At 53.5% G+C, this 23,486-nt stretch overlaps 2 protein-coding genes and 1 long non-coding RNA gene across 14 annotated transcripts in view; 2 read left to right on the top strand and 1 right to left on the bottom strand.

Annotated features, from left to right (window-relative positions):
* The first annotated feature begins 4,082 nt into the window (after positions 1–4,082).
* Positions 4,083–6,691, top strand: Klf2 (Kruppel like factor 2). The gene is made up of 3 exons (XM_021223591.2): positions 4,083–4,370; positions 4,768–5,578; positions 6,078–6,691. Exons 1-3 carry the CDS (start codon positions 4,299–4,301, stop codon positions 6,251–6,253), a joined length of 1,059 nt encoding a protein of 352 aa, XP_021079250.1. The 5' UTR covers positions 4,083–4,298; the 3' UTR covers positions 6,254–6,691.
* A 9,810-nt stretch (positions 6,692–16,501) lies between these two features.
* On the top strand, positions 16,502–19,255 carry LOC121139129. Its single transcript, XR_005875988.1, has 2 exons — positions 16,502–18,731; positions 18,851–19,255. It is a non-coding gene; the product is annotated as an uncharacterized LOC121139129 (long non-coding RNA).
* Positions 19,256–22,034: 2,779 nt separating this feature from the next.
* Positions 22,035–23,486, bottom strand: part of Eps15l1 (epidermal growth factor receptor pathway substrate 15 like 1) — an 84,249-nt gene continuing 82,797 nt past the window's right edge. For 9 of the 12 annotated variants that reach the window (XM_040742162.1, XM_040742164.1, XM_040742158.1 and 6 more), the window contains one exon: positions 22,312–22,589. In XM_040742162.1, coding sequence (XP_040598096.1) covers positions 22,446–22,589 — 144 coding nt within the window. In that variant the 3' untranslated portion in view covers positions 22,312–22,445. Of the gene's footprint in view, positions 22,590–23,486 lie in introns of all 12 variants that reach the window. The other 3 variants (XM_040742170.1, XM_040742172.1, XM_040742163.1) reach the window with 2 other exon arrangements.

The raw sequence follows: 23,486 nt of genomic DNA, 5'->3' as shown, positions 1-23,486 counted from the left end.
AAAGCATTTACTGCCAACATTAGCTCAGTTCCTGACAGCCACATGGTTGAAGGCGAGACCACCGCCCACAAATTGTCCTCTGACCTCCACATATGTGCTATGGCATGTGGTGTGCCTTCGTGCTTCATGGTATGCATACACAGGCTGCATGTGTGTGTGTGAATAAATTAAAAACACAAAAACCTAAAGTAAAAGTTCTGAAAAGAGCAGCGGCTGCTCAGGGAGGTCAGCAGACGCCCTGGAACCTATGCAGGCTGGAGACTGACAGTGGACTGGGCAGCGGCCACAGGAATGAGGGGTCTACTGGCAAAACTACAACTAAACAAAATGCGTTCTCCAGCTGCATGCAAACTCAAAGGCCCAAACTTCTGGTCTGAGGCCTGGCTCAGAGAAGGCTCAGAGGCCCTGGGTTCGAGCCCAGCCCACCCCAAAAGCCAGAATCAAGAGTTGGAAGCCCAGCCAGGTGTTGGTAGCGCTCACCTTTAATCCCAGCACTCGGGAGGCAGAGACAGGCGGATCACTGTGAGTTCGAGACCAGCCTGGTCTACCGAGTGAGTTCCAGGACAGGCTCCAAAACAATACAGAGAAACCCTGTCTGGAAAAACCAAAAAAAAAAAAAAAAAAAAAAAAAAGAGTTGGAAGCCCATCAGGTTGCTGACAGCTGAGGGGATCCTGGGCTGACAGGGCTCAGCATCAGAGGCTCAACAAAATAAAGGAAAAATTCAAAAAGTTGGACTATGCCAAAGTTAAAAATGGAAGCCTGGCCAATGGTGGTGTTCTGTCATGCCAGGACTGGAAGGCTGAGGCAGGAGAATCAAGAATTCAAGATGCTGTTCAACATAGCAAGTCCAAGGCCAGCCTCATGAGACCCAGTCTTATAATAAATAAATAAACAAATCGAGGGCCAGTGAGATGGGCCTTAGGGGTTAAGGCTCTTGTTACCAAGCTTGCGGCCCCAAGTTCAGTCCCAGAACCCAGGAAGTGGAAAGAGAGACATGACTTCACAAAGTTGTACACACACTGAGTAAATAAATAAATAAAAATGAACAAAATTAAAAGACATTCTATTCAAAGCACACTCTTCAAAGAGTGCCCTTATGAGAATCCGAAGGCCACCTACTAGGAAAGAAATCTTTCCAAAGATAGTGGATCAAGGACAGCCATAGACACACACAAAGGATGCAAAAGGCGACCAGAAGAAACAAAACGCTCCATTGGAAACTGCTCAAAAGACCTAGCTGGGATCCCGAACACAGAAGACCTGTGCATCAGAATAAAGCTGCCCAGAGAGAAGATATGCAGAAAGAGAAATGTGCATTTCAAAAGCTCCCCCAGGCCATCAGGGGTGTGCAAATGAGGACAACAAGCCCTGTTAGAAAGGAGAAATTCCCAGACACTGTAGGTGAGGGGTAGCCCTGGTCAGAGCTCCTAGACCCTGGGAGCTCATCACTATTTTGTGTGTGTTTATTCATCTATGGGTGCTTGTGCCTGGAGCTTGGAGGGCTTCAGGAGACAGCTCTCCATCCACTGTGTGGGTCCCAGGGATGTCAGACTTAGTTTTAAGTTTCTTACTGTTTTGAGTCATCTCTCCAACCCCGGCTTTGAAGTACTGATCCTCCTGCGGCAGCCTCCCTCAGTGCTGGGAGGACAGGCAAGCATCGTCACTGGGGCTTGTGTTATTCAGTATACAACTGTTCCGTGGCTCCCCGAGGGAATCTGTTCCAGTACCCTCCAATATCAGGATCCCCAGACACTCAAACCCCTTAGTAGCAGGCTGTGGATGCCTGGAGATGAGGTTACAGGCCTCATGTGGGTATGTATTGAACCAGTTCTCCAGCACTCCCAAGGATTATAAAATGCCACTGGGTGAGTAGTACCCAACACAGGACAGCTTTGGGCGTCATATTCCTCTGTGTTGGTTAGGGATGACAAGGAAAGTTAAGTCTGCATGTTCAGAACAGACTCAGGCCCTACAGATCGAGCAGGGCAAGTGGTGTAGCCTGGAGGCAGAAGCAGGAAGATTGCCATCCCGGGCTATGTAAGAAAAACCACACACACACACACACACACACACACACACACACACACTCACACACACTCTCACACACTCTCACACACACTCACACACACACTCACACACACTCACACACACACCAAATAAAAACAAACAAAACTCCCTACTCAGCAATTGCCCCAGGATCCTAAACTTGGTGAAATGACCCAAATCTCATCTTTTGTTTAGGGAAACTGAGACACATTCCCCCCCTCCCCAGGTTGTTCAGATCCGGAATAAACAGCTCTGGTCCGTTTTTGCTCTTGTGAGAAATACAAGTTCTCCCCCTCTGTGGTGAGGGCTGAGGTGGGCCTTAGTCCCAGGTGATTTGTTAGATGTTCCTCAAGCCATACAGTGCAGCAGCTTCGCACACGCCCGGGCAGTAGGGATTCCACACCTTCCTTGGCAGTCAGAGTGTAACAGGGCTGCTGGTTTGCTGCACACGCCACTGTTTTACGGAAAGGAGCTGAGCAGTTTTGGGACTGATGTAGCCGTCTCTTACAGGAGTTAGGAAAATCCCAGAGGCAAAGCCTCTACTCAGCCACACAGTAGTGGGCCAGGGAGGGGCGGGCAGGGGGGTGGCCTGCAGCCGCCTAACCCTGCTGCAAGGGGCTGCCCTTGGGACCCTGGGACCCGGCTGACGGCACCCCTCACACCTGGCTTCAGGTAGGACTTGAAATAATTCTCTCCCTCTATTGCCAGATGGTTCCACCTGGCTTTGTCTAGATCTTGTCTCAACAACCCTCCCGGGTGAAGGTCAACATTGCACCATCTTCCCCCCCCCCTCCCTGGCCGTACCACACACTTCCTCCTCTTCCACTATTTCCTATTTTCTTTTTGGGCCCTGTGGGTACTATGTATATTTATTTGACATGCCCATCCCCCACTGAAAATGCCCTTTGCCCTTCAAGTCCGGCAGAGGACAGCTCCCAGCACCCTGGCCTCAGTTTCCCAGCACTTTAAGGGTTTCTCCGAGGTGTATGTAGGAGGTGAAAAGGTCCCAGAGACCCAATACTATTCATTCATTTATTTATTTATTTATTTTAAAGATTTTATTTATTTATTACATATACACCAGATTGAATTGTAGATGGTTGTCAGCCACCATGTGGTTGCTGGGAATTGAACTCAAGACCTCTGGAAGAGCAGTCAGTGCTCTTAAACTCTGAGCCATCTCTCCAGCCCCCCCATTTATTTATTTATTGTAACTTTTTGTTTTGTTTTTCAAGGCAGGGTTTCTCTGTGTAGCCCTGGCTGTTCTGGAATTCTCCTTGTAGACCAGGCTGGCCTTGAACTCAGAGATCCATCTGCCTCTTCCTTCCCAAGTGCCAGGATTAAAGTTGTACCCTGAAACCGCCCAGCTATTTATTATAATTTTTAATTACTACTTAGCAACCTTTTTCTACATGTGTGTGTATGTGTAGGCATGTGTGTCTGTGTGTGTAGGCACGTGTGCCACAGCGCACTGTGGAGGTCAGACGCGACATACGGAAGGGATTCTTTCCTCCTGGGGACAGGCTTGGAAGCAAACCCTGAACTGTCTTGCCTGCCCAGTTGTTTCTTATTTGAGACAGGGTCTCCTGTAGCCAGGGCTGACTTGAACCTCATGTTTTCAACCTCCAAAGTGTTGGGAGGATAGGGGAATGCCACCACGCCATGCTTTTCTTTGTGTGTCTGTCTCTGAAGGCCACAGGGAGGGTCTAGGCGGCCCCGGCTGGCCTTCAACTCTCCCTGTAGCCCAGACAGACCCCAAACTCTTCATTCTCCTGCCTCAGCTTCCGGAGTAGCTTACAAGTCAGGCTCACGCAAGGATCTCACAGAGCATCCCTCCGGGAGACACAGTGACCTCAGACTCCCCATGCACCGGTCCCAGTTTCCCGGGGCCCGAGGCTGGGGAGACACCGGGGAAGCCTCCTCACCCCGTGTTCCCCGCAGAGTCCCAGGTGCCACCCCCGCATTCTAGTCTTGCTGTTGTGCCCGGCGTGTTGACGCCGTCGTCATGGGGACGGACGGGGGCGGGCCCCGGCCTTAGGGGGCGGGGCCTGGGGCGCACAGCCCGGGCTCCCGCAGTGGTGGTTGCCGCCGCCGCCGCCAGGCTTTTATACCGCGGCTAAATTTAGGCTGAGTCCGGAGCTCGTCCCCATCCGGGACGCGTTTCCGCCGCCGCCTCCTGGCCCGCCCTCCCCGTGCCGGCCGCGCCTATAAGGCCTGGGCGGGCCGGCCCGGGGCACTCACAATCTTTGCCATGGCGCTCAGCGAGCCTATCCTGCCGTCCTTCGCCACCTTCGCCAGCCCGTGCGAGCGCGGCCTTCAGGAGGTGAGGGCGGCGGGGGTCCGAGGGCGGCGGGGCAGCGGGGGACCAGGCCACACGATATGGGCGCAGGGGCGAAGACGGGATGGCAAGCGTCGGGGTGCGGATCCGCGGTGGGAGACCTTGGGCTGCAAGGAGTTACACCTTCAGGCTGCCGGGGAACAGAGGTGGCCTCGAGGACCGAGGACGCCACTGGAGGGTGGCTACCTGTGGGTGCGAATCGCCGGGCGCCTGGGACTTGGATCCCGGGCGCACAGGGGCGAAGGACGCGCGCGCGTGCCGGGGATGGGAACACCGGGTGCAGACCGCAGGCGCCTGGGATTACGGGAGACCTTGGGTGCCGGGGAGGGGGGCACAGCAAGGTGGTGGCCCTGTGTTCATGTCCCGCGCCCTGTCTCCGCAGCGCTGGCCGCGCACCGAGCCTGAGGCGGGCGGCACCGATGAGGACCTCAACAGCGTGCTGGACTTCATCCTGTCCATGGGACTAGACGGTCTGGGTGCCGAAAACCCTCCCGAGCCGCCGCCACAGCCCCCGCCGCCTGCGTTCTACTACCCGGAGTCGGGCGCCCCGCCGCCCTACGGCACTCCCACGGCGGGCCTGGGAACCGAGCTGCTGCGCCCCGAGCTGGACGCGCCTCCGGGGCCCGCTCTGCACGGCCGCTTCCTCCTGGCGCCCCCGGGGCGGCTGGTGAAGGCCGAGCCCCCCGAGGTGGACGGCGGCGGCTACGGCTGCGCGCCCGGCCTGACCCGCGGGCCGCGCGGGCTGAAGCTCGAGGGCGCCCCGGGAGTGGCAGGTGCATGCATGCGGGGCCCCGCCGGCCGCCCCCCGCCGCCGCCGGACACGCCGCCGCTCAGCCCCGACGGCCCCACGCGCCTCCCCGCGCCGGGGCCCCGCAATCCGTTCCCTCCGCCCTTCGGCCCCGGCTTCGGCGGCCCGGCTCCCGCGCTGCACTACGGGCCGCCGGCTCCCGGCGCCTTCGGTCTCTTCGACGACGCGGCCGCCGCAGCGGCGGCCCTAGGCCTACCTCCCCCCGCCACCCGCGGCCTCCTCACGCCGCCCTCGTCCCCGCTGGAGCTGCTGGAGGCCAAGCCCAAGCGCGGCCGCCGCTCCTGGCCCCGCAAGCGCGCCGCCACGCACACTTGCAGCTACGCCAACTGCGGCAAGACCTACACCAAGAGCTCGCACCTAAAGGCGCACCTGCGCACGCACACAGGTGGGCGCACGGCCTCCCTGGGACGGGGGGGGGCGGAGCTGCGGCAGGGGAATGGCCGCGAGTTGAGGGCCAGGCCAGGTTACAGAGGAAGACCCTGTCCGCCCTCGGGAAGGGAGATGGTGCATAACGTCCCCAAGGTCCCTGGTCCTGGCAAGGGGGCGTGGCAAGTTGACAGTTTGGTTAGGGAAACTCGGGTCTCAAGACTTGGGGACCGGTGCAGACTTAGGGTCTATCGGGGACAAGACTTCCATCGCCAGCGCTGCATATTAACGCCTGGCACAGTGGTTTGAGCAGGAGGGTGAGGAGCTCAGGGTTAGCCTGGTGTACGCGATAGTAATGTAATGTTAGGGGACAGGCAGCCTGCCGGGAGACAGCCTCGCGGGTCCACGAGGTTCCCTGTCTAGATTGGATGTGGGTGGCGATGAGGATGGAGAGGAGGTGAGTGCTCGGATTAGGCTGTCGGGGAAACTGAGGCTGACCGTCATCCTCTCCCCGGCAGGTGAGAAGCCTTATCATTGCAACTGGGACGGCTGCGGCTGGAAGTTCGCGCGCTCAGATGAGCTAACCCGCCACTACCGCAAGCACACAGGCCACAGGCCCTTCCAGTGCCACTTGTGCGACCGTGCCTTCTCCAGGTCCGACCACCTGGCCCTACACATGAAGCGACACATGTAGCCTGGGTAGACCCAGCTACCCCTTGCGCGGCCGTGGCGGGTCCCACGCGCCGGGCACCGTCCCTTTATAAACTGCTATTTATTGGACCCTGAGGACGGGCCGGGCAGTGTGGCCACTGGACAATGACTCTTGCCACCAGTTCTGGCCCCCACCCTGACTGAAGGCCCCGGGGAAGAAGACAGGAGCCTGTGACGAATGTTTTCAAAATGGTGCAATAATTGACTTACTTCCCTCGGGTCCCCACTAGAGGATCGAGGCTAGATGCCTTGTGAGAAACGGTCTTTTTTACTGTCACCCGCGTCGTTTTTTATGAAATTGTATATAAGTGACTGGCAGATTGTATTACGTTAAGGGAGACGATGGCATCTTCGCCGCCTGCTTCGGTTTTGTAAGTCTTGGTTTTTTTTTTTAATTAAAAAAAATGGATCTTTGGAAGAATCACCAGAGTGGTGTGGCTGGGGAGGGTGGGAGGCCCTGGGGGGAAATGGAGCGGCTCCAGTGGCCAAGGTCACCAGCTGCAGCCCCCAGCAGGACCTGCGGGTTCTCTATAAATGTAAACATGGTGTTTTAGGATTGGGCACCGGTTATTTTAAGACAACCACTTTGAGCCATAATTTGCTCCCTTGTTCCCCAGAGCTGGGAAAAGTGTTGGTCCCACTGATGTGGCCCATCTCTAAGCTGGGGGAGGGGAGAGAAGGAAAATTAAACCTTTTCCTGGTAACTTCTGGGGTTTTAGCCAAACTTATGGAGTATGCTGGAGCCTCGTTGCTTTTTTTAAACTTATATTTTTGGAAGCAGAGCCTTAATATGTAGCCCAGGCTGGCCACAAGCTCGGTTCCCCTCCTGCCTCCCAAGGGCCGTGACTGATCTTTTTATAGGGGTTAGTGTTTTACAGCATTTATTTTTGTTGGGAGGGTTGCTCTTTGCAGGTCGGGGGATTCAGCTTAGGTCTTCAGGCTGAGCTCGGTAAGTGCCCTGACCCAGCTGAGCTGAGCTGGTTCCCTTGTCCCTATTTGGGACTCAAGGTCTCACAGCTGAGAAAGTTTTGAACTAACGGCATGTGAGCTTTGTGACTGCGACACCTGACTTGGATTTTCGTCATTTTGGGACAGGCTGGGATGACATGTGCCTCACCCCGGGCAAGGCAGTGGTTTTGCCGTCACCCACCTGTGTTGGCCGCGAGGCAGCCAGCCTTATTTGTGGGGTGCCGGAGATCGCTCGGGGGGGGGGGGCGTAACCATGGCTACTGACAATTGCCTAACGTACTTCCAGAAAGTGAAAATAGCCCTTAGGCAGAGCCCAGTTTTAACACACTCTCACCCCAGTTGCTACAGAGAGTCAGGGATTTCCTCTCCATCCTCCCCCTCCCCGGGGCCACGCTGGCCCTGGAAACAGCTGACAACTCTTTGGTAATCTGTGAAAAGCAGAAACGAGGATGGTAATGTGATTCATATTTCGAGAGTAAATACTCAGGCTTACTTCCGTTGCAGAGGGAGGGTGGGTGGCTCTCTGTGCCCTTTGGGAACCGCTTCTGCAAAACTTCTGAACCTCGAAGTGGCCCCTCAACCTGGGGCACTGGCCCTCTCAGAGCCAAGAGGGTTGGGATTTTTTTGTTTTGTTTTGTTTTCGAGACAAGAGTTTCTCCGTGTAACAGTCCTGGAACTCACTTGGTGGAACTCGCTGAGATCCACCTGCCTCTGCCTCTTGTGCTGGGGTTAAAGGCCAGCGCCGCCACTGCCTCCGCCCCATCTGTTTTTTTTTTTTTTATGTTGGTTTGGTTGCTTTGCTGGGTGGAGAATGTTCAGCCTCTGAACCACACCCTGAGCATTCACATGTAAATAGATAGTGCACAGCCCTGCAGTCCTAACTGAGGCCATTTTTTCTTGTTCATGTTTTTGGTCTCAGGTAGCCCAGGCTGGCCTCAAGTTTAACACTGTGCTCCGACCCCAGGCCAGGGTAGAGCCATTTTTCTTGTTCTTGCGAATACCTTCAGCTGTCACCCAGAGGGCTCTGAGGCCATAACGGCCCAGCTGAGCAGTCACAGGTGCTGCTGACATCGGTTGGAGACTCCTCCAACAATGGGCTTGGGCAGTGTGTGCCCCACAGGCTAACTCAGGAGCACTCTGCCTCGGTACCCCTCTGGGACAAATGCCAACTTGTCATGCGTGTTCCGGATGGCTGGCTCTGGACACTGAGGGGCACCCGGTGCTGGCTGGCATCTAAATTATACACGGGCACCCCCACCTACTGCAGAGATGCTCTTGGTTGCAGCTGTGTGCCCTGCTGAGGCTGAACACCCTGCTCCTGGTCCTGAAAAAAAGGTGGTCCACTTTGGGAACAATGTGATCCAGAGGGAGGGTGTGGGGAAAACTTATCACCCTTCTTGGGAATTCTGGGAAGAGACAGGCATCCAACCATTTTCCTCCCTCCAGAAAAGCTACCCACAACCTGGTTCATGTCCCTCTTTTTGCTTTTGTTTTTGTTTTGTTCGAGACCTCTATGTAGCCCTGACTAGCCTGAAACTCAGAGAGAAACCCACTAGTGCCTCCAGAGGGCTGGGACTAAAGGCGTTGCACTGAGCGGGGCCATCCATGGCCTTGTGGAAAACATTACATGCCAAGGGTTGACAGGATGGCACCGTGGATGAAGGCAATAAAGGCCATCGCTGCTAAGGCAGACCACCTGCGCGCCATCCCTGGGACCCGCAGGAGCTCAAGGCCACAGTTGCCCTCTGGCCTCACCTGCAAATGTCCCACTGGACATCCTCGTAAAATAAAAACATTAAAATGTAATATAAAACGTTAGCTATAAAAAACACCACATTCTATAACTCACCCTACCCAAACTTTCTTGCTTTGTCTGTGGAGGTGGCCTGCTCCGTGTCTGAGTTGCCGTCACAAAGCTGTGAGTGTTGGTATAGCCATTCTTCTCTCTGAGGTGGTAAGCAGTTTTCACCCGGCACCTTTCCCCTTACCCTGTCCTGCGTGGCCGCAGTTTCATTCAGATACTCTAGGAGCTCGTGCAAACAGACGCTGGGGCACGGTGGGCTGCACGTGTTCCTTCTCTGAGTAACACAGCAGCACACACGATCTTCACAATGTGCCAAGTGCTCTAGATCACACGCGTGCACACGCATGTGGGGGCCTGAGGTTGGTATCATCCCATCTCTCCACCTACTCAGTGAGGCAGGGTCTCTAAAGCAGACGGAGATTTCACCAGTGAGGCTAGTCTAGCTGGTCAGCTTGCCCTGGGGATCCTGTCACTGCCTTGCGAGGCTGGGACTGCAGCCTACCACGCCCATGCATTACATGGGCACCGGGCTCTGAACTGCTCTCTGCCTTCTCCTCTGAGCGGTCTCCCTAGCCTCCACTGCACTGATTTATAGCAAACATGTGAGAGCCTGCGAATAGAGGAGCCCTGAAGCTGACCCCTGTGCAGTCTAGAGCTGGACTTCAGACAGTCCCCAGTCATGGGGAGCTGGAACGAGACTTTTGAGAGGCTTTTGCCTCCAGCTGGATACAGTGAAGGGATGGGAGATTTTGAGCACTGGGCGTTTCCTGCCTTCATGGGGCCCTTCGGGGTGTTGTCAGAGGGAGGGTCCCCAACTCAGCAAGGAGCCTATCAACTGCTGAGTCACCCCACAGCTCAGAGCGGGCTCACCAAGGCTCAGGTAGTGTGAGGCTCTGGTCCCTGTGCCTGTCTGCGCCAGTGTGCCTTAATCTCAGCTTGATTGACAGGCGGCTCTATCTCTGGGACCTGAATACTGAGCAGAGCCCAGGTCCCCACCCAGTTCCTCACCAGAAGGTGGCATCTCCTAACTCTTTGTGGTCATACGGGATGCTGAGGGTTGTAACAGAAGGGCTATGACTTGACAGAGATGAATGACTAGGGGGGTGGCTGAAGCAGGAGGATTGCTGCAAGTTCAAGGTGAGCCTGGACTGTCTCAAAACAACCAGAAGAGCCAGGTGTGATGACAGGCACTTGTCCCAACACTTGGGAGGTAGTGGCAGGAAGATCAGTTCGGGGCCACCCCCAGCTACATAGACAGGCAAAGCCAGCTGCCGCCCATTCTCCCCCTCTGTCTTTAGAGACAAGGTCTTGCTATGTAGCTCAGGCTAGCCTCAGACCCAGCTATTCTCCCCGAGCCTGCCATGCACTGTCGTGACAGGCCTCCTCCCCGTCCCCGGCCACCGTCACTAGCAATCAGGAGTGACTCAGACTGTCCCAGCTCCAGCCCCAGCCCAGAGCCTGTTCCAAGTGCTCATCACGTGACTGACCAACTCAGACCTACCTGTGGCCCCTCCAGTTTCCTCCTGGCACCGTCACTCTGGACATCCTCCATGGACCACCTCCTACCCTCTCTGCAAGCTTAGGACAACATAAACACCCTGAATTTTACTTAGTTATAATGTGTAGCCCTGGCTGTTCTGAAACTCAGGCTGGCATCAAACTCAGAGATCCACCTAGCTCTGCCTCCTGAGTGCTGGGATTAAAGGTATGTGTGTGTGTGTGCAGTTGGACTTTCTCTTTGGAACTGTAGCTCCCCAGGATTGGCACAGAGCTATTATTAATTACAAAAGCTTGCCTTAACTTAGGCTTGTTTCTAACTAGCTCCTACAACTTAAACTAACCCATTTCTATTAATCTGTGTGCCGCCATGACTGTCACTTCTCCTGCTTGTCCTGTTCCTTGTCTCTTGGTATCTCTGCCTTCTTCTTCCCAGCATCCTTTCTGCTATGAAAATCCTGCCTAGCTATTAGCCATTCAGTTTTTTTATTAAACCAATCTGAATGACATATCTTCATAGTGTACAAACAGATTATTCCACAACTTTCCCCATTTTTGTCTAAAGAAAGAGGTTTTAACTCTAATACAGTAAAAGTATATACAATAGGAACAATTATCAAGTATTGTCTAAATAGAAAGGGAAGGTGCTAACTTTAACAAAAGAAACTACATACAATAAGAACAATTATCAGGCAAGAATTACATTTACAATGTCCAATCCACTTGTATTTGGCAAATCTAGAGAAAATATCCCATTATCTGTCTTCTCTTGATGAGTACAAAGTTTTGTATCTAATTTATCTTCTATCATAACTAAGGAAAACTCTATGATTAGCTAGTCTTCATTTCCATCAAAGACCCCACATTGATATAATAGTACCTGAGAAAACAGGAAGTGCACTGTACGCCACTCCAAAAACTAAAAAATGACAGAGACATCTGGTTGCCCAGACAGTGACCCCCAAGGTTCCTCTGAAACATTGGGGCATTCATCTTCGGCCTACAGTCCCAGAATATCTGACAGACATTTTTGTGAAGTAGGAATTTTGAAGGACTGTCCTACCTTGTCTTGGCAAAGTGTGGCAGTTACTTTTGCTTCTCACTTATCCTATTTGGGCAGCACACTGTCATCAGTTGAGACAAGGGCAGTTTCTTGCCATAAAGAAACAAACTCCACATGGAGGTTCTTCAGGACCCATTATTTTCTCTGATGTAGACTGGTGTTGCCAGGAGCAGACCCATCTCCCTATCATTAAAAGCCCTATGCTATTAAAATGCCAAAAATAAATAAATAAAATATTAAAATGCCATATTCTGGGGCTGAAGAGCTGGCTCAGAAGTTAAGAGCACTGGCTGTTCTTCCCAAAGCCCTGGGTTCAGTTCCCAGCACCCACATGGCAGCTTACACCTGTCTGGAGCTGGAGATGGACCTGGCTGCTCCTGCAGAGAACCCAGGTTTCTCATCTAGGGCGGAACATCCAGTAGACATGTACTTTCCAGGAAAACCTACCAGCACAGGACAGGCCTGACTGAGTTCCTGGGGCGCTGAAATAAGACACCCAAGGCCTCAGAGCGTTCCCTAAAACACAGAGGGCAATGAACGTGTGACTTTGAGATCTCACCCCAGATACAGGCCCCAGAGACACCTGCCAGCTCATGTTCTGGACTGAGCTGTCCAAAGGGCCCAAAACTAGGAATGACCAAAGGACCCTCTGCCCAGGAATGCAGAAACCTACACATCCCAACAGCCAGAACCACTCCTTATGACTCACTGGGACCATGGTCCTGGCCTCATTGGCTACCCGTGCAGGTGTTGTCTGAGCCTCCCAGGCCCTGGATTCCCCCCTCTGCTCCCTGGAACCCTGAGTCTGATGAGCAGTGACTCTTAAGGAGTCACTGCAGGGACCTTGGCACTGCCCATGTCACATGTCCTCCACTCCAATCTGTCAACATTTACTGAGTGTGAGCCCCACAGTGAGTCCTACAGTCTCTGTAGGGGGTCTTCCCATTCACCAGTAGAGCAGTGATCTATGCTTCCTGGGGTAGTGTTAGAAGAGATACCTGTTTGTTCGTGGTGCTTGTGGGAGGAGGTTAGCCCAACAGGAAGCTATTCCAAGAGAAAGGAATAAGGGCTGCAGGAGTGAGTAGCACTAGGGAGCCATGGAGGGATAAGGGTGGAGGGTGGCCATCAGCCTGATGTCCAGGGACAGGGTTCCTCTGCAATGACCTTCAGCTGGGAGGGGTCCCTCTTTCCCCTCTGACATCACACCCTTCCCTTTGTGTATCAGAGGGTTATATACTCTAGATTTTTGGGGGAAGATCCCGTTGTTTCTGAATTGGGACTCCGTGGGTAAATACTAGGCCAGGCTCCTGAGTACAAGGCGCTACCTCCACATCTGTGCATCTTGAAACTGGGAGGAGATAATTAGGAATGAGAGGACAGGAATCCCTGCACCCTCTCCAGCGTGTACATGTGGAAGCTTTGCTTTCTGTCTTTTTTATAGTACTGGGGACAAATCCTAGGATATCACTCATGCTAGGCAGAGCTTCACCCCTGAGCCACGCCCCCAGCCCTTCACTGGGTAATTCTAGGCAGAACTCCACCCCTGAGCCACGCCCCCAGCCCTTCACTGGGGTATTCTAGGCAGAGGCTTCACCCTGAGCCATGCCCCAAACTCTTTTTCACACCCTCACCCCAAACAGGGTTTCCTGGTAGCTTTGGAGCCTGTTCTGGAACCTCTCTTGTAGATCAGGCTCCCTAGTGCTGTGTGATTAAAGCCACCGCTACCCGGCTCTTTTTCACTTTTAAATAATTTATTTTTAAGTGTGTGTGTGTGTACACTCGCGCGCACAAGCTCACCCACGCAGGGGTGGGGGTGAGGTGAGGTGGGGGTTACCCATTGAGGTCCAGAAAGCTGTGTTTCCTCCCTCAGAGCTTCTGAATTTCCTGATGCGGGTCCTCAGATAGAGCAGAGACTTACCTGCTGAGCCGCAAGGCCCTGCTTCTTTATTCTGGGCCACAGGCCAGTGTTGAGTCCACGGTCATATGGCAATGGTGGTCTTGACTCCTCCTGGTCTTCCTGCCTCAGCCTATCGGTAGCCAAATGACAGGCGATTGCCTGCAGCCTGTTTTGCCTTTCTTTTTCGATTAATTAATCAATTAATTGATTGATTTTGGTTTTTCGAGACAAGGTCTTTCTGTGTAGCCCTGGCTGTCCTGGAACTCACTCTGTAGACCAGACTGTCCTCGAACTCACAGAGATCCGCCTGCCTCTGCCTCCGGAGTGCTGGGATTAAAGGCTGTGTCACCACTACCACCCAGCTTGCCTTTCTTAATTATTGTGGTTTAAAAGCCCACAACATAAACCTGCCACCTTTTCACTCTCGCGGTGCCGGTGAGGTACCCAGGGCTTCGGAAGCCCGAAGGCCCTGCCTCCTCAGCCCAGGAACCTTTCTCAAGGGCACATTTCAGAGCACTGAGCTATTATTATGCAACCACTACCACCCTCTATCTCTAGAACTTTCTCACCTCCCAAACTGAAACTATGCTTTTTTTTTTTTTTTTTTCTTTTCGAGGCATAGTTTCTCTGTGCAGCCTTGGCTGTCCTGGAACTAGTTCTGTGACCCAGGCTGGCCTTGAACTCACAGAGATCCACCTGCCTCTGCCTCCCGAGTGCTGGGATTAAAGGCGTGTGCCGCCACCGCCCGGCTTAATTTTCAAGATTAAAAATTGTATGTATTTATGCAGCCGTGCCTGTCTATGTAAGTGCACCTGGGTGTGTGCAGGGTACAGGTGGCTGTGAGCTGCCCCGTGAGGGTGCTCTGTGAGAGCGGCATGTGCTTTTAACCTGGGCCATCTCCAGCCCCGTAAACACAAAAGGTAAACACATCAAGGGCTGCTTTTTAAAGGCTGGAGCTGTACCTCCATGGCACACTGCCCAGGGATTGCTCCCCTTCACCACTTACCAAAAAACGCTAACGGAGGAAATAATGGTCTGGGCTACCCCAGTGGGCAGGGCCCGTCGCCCAGCACCCTCGAGGCCTTGGGGCCACTGCCGGCAGCACGTCCCCCGGTATGTGCTGTACCTAATTCCAGCTCTCCAGACGCAGACTGTTCAGGGATGCAAGGTGAGTTGGAGGATACCCTGGGCTACAAAAGACTCAATAGCAAACAAACAAGCAACAGTAAAGAGGTCTGACCAAGCCATCTGAGGATTCACACCAAGCGACTTCAGTGTCAGCTGGGTCCCGCCACACTCTGGGCCTCGGTTTCCTCTTCTATGAAATGGGGTGACAGCTAGGGGCATGTTGGGAGACCCGGACAGTGGCCCAGTTTCTGGGTGCCACCCGGAACTTGCGGGTTAGCAGCAGCCAGGGCTGCTGGAACCGGGAGCTGCCTGTGGGGTAAGCGCTGTTCACACCTATCCCACTTGCCCTGCCTGCTCAGCTGTGGCCTGGGCGCCTCCAAAGGTCAGGACCACATGCCTGGGGGGACTGAGGGAGGCTCAGGAATGCAGGCCCCCAACACGCTGTCCTCCCAGAACTTGAAGCACTAAGGCAGGAGGATCGCAAGTTCCAGGACAGTATGAACTGAATAACAGACCTTGTTTCAAAAACAAAGACCAAAACAAGTGTAAAAGCGGCTGGGCTGGGGCTCAGGCCTCTATAAGAAACCCTGCTTTTGGAGGCTCACCATAAATCTAGTGAGGGGCGGGGGGCGTGGCTCAGGTGTTGGAGTCTTTGACTAGAATCTCCCAGTGAGGGGCTGGGGGCGTGGCTAAGGTGAAACCCATGCCTAGAATCCCCCAGTGAGGGGCTGGGGGCGTCTGGAGAGTAGAGCTTGGAGCTTGAGAACACTGAAGAGTCCCTTCATTCTGTCCCTCACTCCCTCACCCTCCTCGGTAGTAACTTCCCATCAGTGCCTGCCTCTCCCCTCCGCTCTTCCCAAGGATCACTTCTCTGCAAACACCCCAGAGCCCTTTCCAGGATCCCTCATCTGGGAAACCCACTGTGGCTCCCATGAAGAGTCTGCCGCCTGTGCTAGTCCAGGCACCACTGGGGAAAGGGATCAAGAGTATTCGATGCCTACAGAGGGGGCAGAGGAACACAGCCTGTCATAGTGACTTTGTCCCTGAAAGACACAGACACCCAGCATCCAAGAGTTCCTGGGGAGGCAGAATTTCTGATGTCACAGCCAAGATACTGCTGGATTGAGATTGAGCTAGGGAGCACACCAGGGCTCCTCGGGAGCACCAATGTCCTAGTGCATCTGACTGAATTAGCGCTGGGAGTCGAGAACCCCTTTTCCCACTGTTTGGCAGGCTTCTGTGCAGACTGCTCTGGCACACCCTGAATTGCCTTCAGTTCAGTCAACCTTGCTTTCAACCTTAACCTTAGGTTGGCCTTTTGGGGACTGTCCCAAGATCAAGAGAAACAAACTCAGCAACCAGAGCCCTTGTATTCTGTGGTATTCCAGAATGAAGAGGGAACCCTGGGACAAGGAGCTGGGGGCGAGTTAGTCCCTATCTGGCTTTAACATGGACCCAGAGACATCCACTTGGGCTCTGGGAACATAATTCTCCATATTCCCAGAGCGCGTCAGTTGAACCCCAAAACCTCAAACACATCCTGATGCCTCATTTCCTCAGTGTGGCCCCGGGGTGACTTGGCCATATTGCCAGGGGCTCTGAGGATCGTTCTGAGTCATCCCTGAGTCTTTGAGGGAAGGCATGTCATCTCAGGAGCTGGTGGCTACAGTGGTAGGGCTGGTTCCCACCAGCCAACAGCAGGGCATTCCTGCAAGTGCTGGAACCCGTGTGTGTGCGTGTGTCCGTATGTGTGTGTGCGTGCGCGTGCACGCATGTGTGCATATGTGTATGCCTGTGTGCACACGCCTGTATGCGCGCGCGCACGTGTATGTGCATGTGTGCGTGCGTACACACGTGCGAGTGTGTACACATGTGTGTGCGTGTGTGCGCACATGCCTCCTCCGTGCTGCCCTTTGGGATCTGTGCTCTGCTGGATTGGGGAAGCGTGGCTGGGAAGTACGGTGCTGGCCCAGCTTGTGCAAAGCCCTGGTTTCTGACTGCAGTCTTGAAAAAGACGGAAAAAGTGGGAAATTGGGAAGGGCAATCTCTCCCTCTATGCCTCAGAGCACATGTCTGGGCGGGGCCGAGGCCGACGAGCTGGGCAGATGCGAGGGTGGGTGGCAGGCACAGCCAAGGGCCAGAGCTCAAAGGCAGAGCTGGTCCCGCTGCAGCAGAGCTGGGCAAAGCTCGGGAAAGGCCACGGGCTCCCGCCGTTCGCGTTCCAAGTGCTCAAGCTTAAACGCAGGCGCTTTCTAAGTCCGAGTGCCAAGCCACTTCCAGTAAGTCTCATTGTCAGCTACGAAAATAACTGCTCTGGAAGCTGTCACAGCTATGATGCTGCGGGGCCATGCCACAGGACCGCAGTGGCCTCTGTGCCCTGAGGGCTCAAGTCTCCTGGTCCAGCCTCAACTTCTTTGTTTTTTGAGACAAGGTTTCTCTAGCTGTCCTGGAACTCGATCTGTAGACCAGGCTGGCCTTGAACTTACAGAGATCCGCCTGCCTCTGCCTCCCGAGTGCTGGGACTAAAGGCGTGCCCCACCAACGCCCGGCGATGTTGCCTGTCTTTACACATGCACATGTGGAAGTCGAAGGACTACTTCCGGCGTCTGTCCCCTCTTTCCACCATGTGTGTCCTTGGGATCAAACTTAGGTCATCAGGCTTTACCTGCTGGACCATCCAACTGGCCCATTTTCTGCTGTTTGAGACAGAGGCTCCCGCAGCCCTGGCTGACTGGCCTCTGACATTGAGAGTGGACTTGAACTCCTGATCCCCTGTGGCCTTTCTGTCTGTGCCCTTCCCTTTGGTTATTGAACTTTTAAAACAATGGACCCCATGAAATCAGAGGTCTCCCAGGGGGAAGGCTGAGGTCCTGGGGCAGGCAGTGGAAATGCTCTCTGTAGGAGAGCCAGCTTGTCACACAGCCTGGCAGGAACAACAATGAGGGCCAGTTGTGACCACTTGGTTCTGGGAATTTATTTCCATTTACTTGTTTATTTGCTCATTCCTCAGTTCCTTCATTCATCGAGATCAAGGACGACCTGCTTCCCTCACACCCTGTGGGGCCTGCGGACGGAATTCAGGTCTTCAGGCCTGGCAGCAAGAGCCTGAGCCCCTGACCAGCCCCTGCTGCGTGTTATACTGAAGGCAGAATCTCAGGGTTCCCCACTTTGGTTTCATTCCCTGGACTTAAGGGAATGTCTTGACGAGATGGGACCACACTCCAGCTACTGATACAGAATGTGAAGATTCCTGAGCAAGACCAAGTACTGCTCTGTGGCTGTGGCCCAGTGGGTAGCACACACTCCCAGCATGCACCAGGCCCTGGGCTCCATCCCAACATGAGCCAGGTGGCACACCCATGTCATCCAAGCAAGGGAAATGGAGGCAGAAGGATCACGTGTTCAAAGTGATCCATGACTATGTGGCATACTAAGGGCTAGCCTGAGCTACATGAGAATGTTTGAAAAACTTAGTCATAACCAGCATGCTCAGTGTGACCAGGCCTCACCCAGGAAGAATACTGAAGTAAATTTACAGGTACCATTGTCTTGTGTTTGATGTTGTACTGGGTTCCAAGAAAGGTGACAGAAACCCAAGAGGTCAGTTTGTGAGCCAGGACTGACCGGTTCTCTGACCTTGGGAAGAATTAGGACCTGACCTAGGTAGTTCAGTTGACATGACAAAGAAAGTTCCTCCCGTCTTCAGCCTCACAAAAGAGGCCACCTACAGAAGTCAGGCCAGTCAAGCCCAGATTTTTCTATTGTTTGTTTCTAGTTGCAAAGAGGGTAACTTTGAAATGTCTAATTTGCATGATTTCCCTTAAAAAAAAAAAAACGAGTATAGCGGGAGGGTGTGGTACCCATGATCCTCCAGTGTCAGCCTCCTGACTCCCTGCTTTCCTACCCCACAAACACCATTTGTTTCTTCTTTCAGCCTTTAAAGCATTTTCTGTCTGTAGGCTGTCACCCCAGCCCTTCAGAGGTAGAAAATCCAGAGTTCGAAGTCATCCACACTGCCTGGGACACTTAAGACGCTGCCTCAAAACCTAAAAAAAAAAAGAAAACAAACATCCATAAAAACATACAACCAACTTTGCTGGAGGGTAAGATAGTCTCACCCTGTAGTCCAGGGTGGTGAACCTAATTCATCAGTCTCCTGAGCACAACCCACACTCCGGTTAATATGTACACTTGCTTTTAAAATTCCTTTTATTTGTTTAAGATGTGCGTGCATGTCAAGGACCGTGGTGTACGTGTGGAGGTCAGAGGACAACTTGCAGGAGTCAGCCCCTTCCGTCACTCGGGCTCCAAGGACAGAACTCTGGTCCTCAGCTGGCAGCAATCACCTTGGTCCACTCTCATCTCACTGGCCAGCGAGACTTCTTTAGAAACAGAGTCTCACTGCACATCCCCGGACGGCCTGAGCCTCACTGCACATCCCTGGACGGCCTGAGTCTCGCTGCACATCCCCGGACGGCCTGAGTCTGCCTGTCTCTGTCTCCCTTGTGCTGGGACTGTCCATCAGCCAGAAACAAAGCAAAGCCCACCGTACAGAACCACGCAGAGTCCACACAGCACAGTGCTGCCCCATCGTGGAATTTCTATGGAATAAACGAGATAACGATCATGTTTCCATTTTTTTTTCTTTTTCTTACCAATCTCACCTCATGATACAATTTGTTCATCGCTTAGGAACTTTTTACTAAGGAAAAAAAATGGATTGGGGGTGGGAGGCCCACGTTTGAAAGGCACCAGATCTGATAAGGAGCCAAAATATTAAGCCTATTATTTTTGGTGGCAGGTTTGTTTTCTGGCTGCTTCCTGTTTGGTCCTAAAATAGCCCTGAACAAGGGGCTCAGAACATGAACAGCTTTCCTATAAAACCAGCTTGGAAGCTGGGATTTTGTCTCCCAGAAGTCTGACTCATGGTGGTAAGCTGCTGCTGGGTCAGGGGACTCCTTGACTCTACCACCTAACCAGCATCAAAGTGACCCCATGCCATCCACAAAGTGAACCTCAGAATCTGCAAAGCACCTCCTAAGAGTCCTGACTCGGAGCTGAGGTCGGGTCATCAGCCAATGAGCAGGACACTAAGAATGGGCTGAGGTGTGAGGGGCTTATCTCTGTGGTTCTAATCTAAAACGTCCTTAACGAAAGAAAAGAGATGGTGTGGATAGGCTTGTTTGTCAGCAAGTCTGATTACCTGAGTTGTGTCAACTGGTGATGCAAAAACAGTGTCACCTCCAAGGGGACAAGAGAGTTTACTCTGACCTGGTGTTGGTGGCGCATGCCTTTAATCCCAGCACTCGGGAGGCAGAGGCAGGCGGATATCTGTGAGTTCGAGGCCAGCCTGGTCTACAGAGTGAGTGCCAGAGAAACCCTGTCTCAAAAAATCATACACACACACACACACACACACACACACACACACACACACAAAGAGGCAAATATGAACAACACACATTCAGGTCACCTGAAGTTCATGTTTTCAGATACAAGCAGTTTTTTTTTGTGACAAAATAGTCACAAACTATGGGCTTTTCAAATTACACAATGGAGACATCACACAGCGGGACAAAGCTGCTCTATGTCTCCTGGCTTGTCCTGTTGGCAGAAGCTATGGAGGGCTTTTTGTTTCCTGAAGCTAGTATATATTCCAAGGAGTTTCTTTCTTTCTTTTTTCTTTTTTCGAGACAGTGTTTCTCTGTGTAACCCTAGATGTCTTGGAACTCACTCTGTAGATCAGGCTGGCCTTGAACTCACAGAGATTCGACGCCTCTGCCTCCTGAGTGCTGGGATTAAAAGGCTGCGCCACCACCTCCTGACTAATAATTCACTTTTTAAAAAAAACTGAGAAAGAAAAAAAATTAAGAATAAAGTCTATCTAGCCAGTGCCCTTCCATGAAGCTTCCCCCAGCTGTGCTAGCTAGCTGTATACAGCACATGAAGGGACATGTGTAGACCTGAGTTCAAGCCCCAGAACCTCGTTACGATGTGAAACATTTCAAAAAGTAACTCAACCAGCTGGGTGGTGGTGGCGCACGCCTTTAATCCCAGCACTCGGGAGGCAGAGACAAGCAGATCTCTGAGTTTGAGGCCAGCCTGGGCTACACAGTGAGTTCCATGACAGCCAGGGCTACAGAGAGAAACCCTGTCTAGAACACACCAAACAGAGTGATGTGTAAGCATCTGACTGCATATATGTGTGCACATGTAAGTGCTTGGTGCTCTTGAAGCCAGAAGAGGGTAGTGAATCTCTTGGAGCAAAGTATGAATGGTTGTGAGCCATCATGTGGGTGCTGGGAATGAAACCCAGGTTCTTTCCAAGAACAGCCAGTGATTTTTTTTTTTTTTTTGGTTTTTCGAGGCAGGGTTTCTCTGTATTGTTTTGGAGGCTGTCCTGGAACTCGCTTTGTAGACCAGGATGGCCACGAACTCACAGAGATCTGCCTGCCTCTGCCTCCCGAGTGCTGGGATTAAAGGCGTGCGCCACCAACGCCCGGCTGACAGCCAGTGATCTTACCTGAGCTGTCTTTCTAGCCCCTTATTTATTTTGAAACTGTCTGGCTATGTAGCCCTGGCAACCTTGAAGCCACTATGTAGACCAGGTTTGCCCAAACTCAGATCTGCCTACCCATGCCTCTGCTTCCCAAGCAGGAGGATCAAAGGCATGTACCACCACACCTGACAAGACCCTTGAAAGCTGCATTACATGTGGGGTGGGTGCCCAAGGAGGCCAGAGAGGGCTCCCCTGGTGGGGGGGACTCCCATAGCACAACTCCAGCTGGGGACTCCCCAAGCCAGGTTTAAAGCACATGAAATAAAATGTAGTTCTAGCCGGGCGTTGGTGGCGCACGCCTTTAATCCCAGCACTCGGGAGGCAGAGGCAGGCGGATCTCTGTGAGTTCGACGCCAGCCTGGTCTACAAAGTGAGTTCCAGGACAGCCTCCAAAGCCACAGAGAAACCCTGTCTCGAAAAACCAAAAAAAAAAAAAAAATGTAGTTCTAGGGACACACAAGCCCCCGTCCTGCCATAGCTAGAGGCCCTTCGCATGGTCAGCCAGCATTCCCACGTGCCCCGGCCCCAGACAACTGCGTGTGACAGCCGCATGTGAGTGTCCGGGCTATCTTCACTCAGAAGGCTGTGTATCGTAGAACATTTCTGATTTCCGTGTCTGATCTGCATCACTTTCTTTGAGACATGGTTTCTCAACGTAGCCCTAGCTGTCCTGGAACATATGTAGACCAGGCTGGCCTCTGCCAGCACCTGCAGGCATACATATACAAGCATGCACACACAGACAATGCAGCGCTTCTCTTCACCGCTTCTGTGGGAGCGCCTGATCCTCAGTCTGCAGAGAACTACTGACACGCTCCTCGACTAAAACAAGACAGGTAGCTTCATGTTTCGTATTAAAATATTTTATATTAATCATTCAAACTTCATTTTTATACAATGAATGCATACATCGTGTGGGGGGTCTCATGGATGCGGGGAGGGGCTGGGGGCGGGCCTGTCTGCAGCGAGGAGACTGGAGGCTTTCTGTCAGCGGTTGGATGATCTGGAAGGCGGAGCCTGACCACTGTCACATTGCAGCAGGCAGACAGGCGGCTTCCAGGCCTTTCGCCTACAGCTGCCCTACTGGCCCACTCACAGGGGTGAGCTGAGTCCGCTGCCTCTGAACATGACCCCGAGGCCCGAGGCCCTGCGGCCAGCTTGTCCTGGGCTGTGGCGACTGTGGCCCGGCACGGCTTGAAGCGGGGCGCGCTCTGAGTATGGGTGTGCACAGACAGACAGCAGTGGCGCCCCTGCACGCCTAGGCCGGCATGTCAGCTTTGCTGAGGGCGATGGCCAGCTCCAGGTCCTCCTGCTCCTGCCGCCGCAGCCTCGCCAGACGCTCCTGCTCTGCTTTCTCGCTCTCCCGCTTGGCCCAGGCCAGCTGCTGCTCCTCATTGCCAAACTACAGAGGAAGATTTGGGACAGTGAGAGGGGGTTCAGAGGGGGCAGAGGGGCCCTCGGGCAGGAAAGTCCAGGAGCCCATCTGGAGCCCAACCTCACCCCACACACAGCAGCAGGGTGCATCCAATCTGAGCTGCCAACTGGAGGACTAGACACCCACCCCTGCATAGAGAGGCAGCCTGGCCCGGTGCTGGAAGGTTCTAGCAGGCAGGTCCAGCAACTCTGTAGGTCCATCCTACAGCTCTCCTTTCAGGACAGGGTCTCCTTGTGTAGCCCTGGCTGACCTACAGCTACAGCCAGTCCCCTGCTGGTTGTCAGAGCTTCCGTCTCCGTAGGGCCGGGGCCACATCCTACCAGCTACTTCTTCCCCTGCTCCATGCCCCCCTCCAGACAGCCCCAAACCCCCAGGAAGCCCACTGCTTGCACAGGGATTTCAATAGCTCCCTCATCGCCATCTCTTCCAGGGAATGCAGACATCTGCGACATTTAGATTCCAGCCCTCAACCTCCTTGGAGAGAGAGGAGGGAACAATGGTGTGAGGGACACAGGCGGCTGCTTCACCAGGGCATTGGGTCCTCAGAAGGATTTGTCTGTCAGCTGTCACCAGTAACTGATAGGAACAGTGGCTTGGAGGACCTGGCAGCTTCTAGGTGGGAGGAGTCAGGGCCACAAGGGACCTAAGGGCCCCAGGACAGGGCTGTGACTTAGCAGCCAGTGACAAGGAGCCTCCTGGAGGATTACTCAGCTCTGCTGGTGGTGGTGTGGCCTCCCCGGGAAGGGGTGGAGCCCAGGAACCTCACAGGGGCTTAGGCAGGAGACAGGTAGGGGCAGGAGTCTAAGACATCCCTGGGAGGTGGGATCCCTCATCTATTCCCACAGGCAGATCACAGATCACCCT

The sequence above is a fragment of the Mesocricetus auratus genome, unplaced genomic scaffold (assembly GCF_017639785.1).
Source record: "Mesocricetus auratus isolate SY011 unplaced genomic scaffold, BCM_Maur_2.0 Super-Scaffold_6731, whole genome shotgun sequence".
Taxonomy (NCBI): domain Eukaryota; kingdom Metazoa; phylum Chordata; class Mammalia; order Rodentia; family Cricetidae; genus Mesocricetus; species Mesocricetus auratus.
The sequence above is the reverse complement of the archived record's forward strand: the minus strand, read 5'-3'. Positions and strand labels throughout refer to the sequence as shown.

Coding starts and splice junctions, on each gene's coding strand:
- Klf2 (XM_021223591.2), top strand. CDS start 4,299: ATGGCGCTCAGCGAGCCTATCCTGCCGTCCTTCGCCACCTTCGCCAGC. Junction 4,371..4,767: donor GCGAGCGCGGCCTTCAGGAG/GTGAGGGCGGCG, acceptor CTGTCTCCGCAG/CGCTGGCCGCGCACCGAGCC. Junction 5,579..6,077: donor GCACCTGCGCACGCACACAG/GTGGGCGCACGG, acceptor TCTCCCCGGCAG/GTGAGAAGCCTTATCATTGC.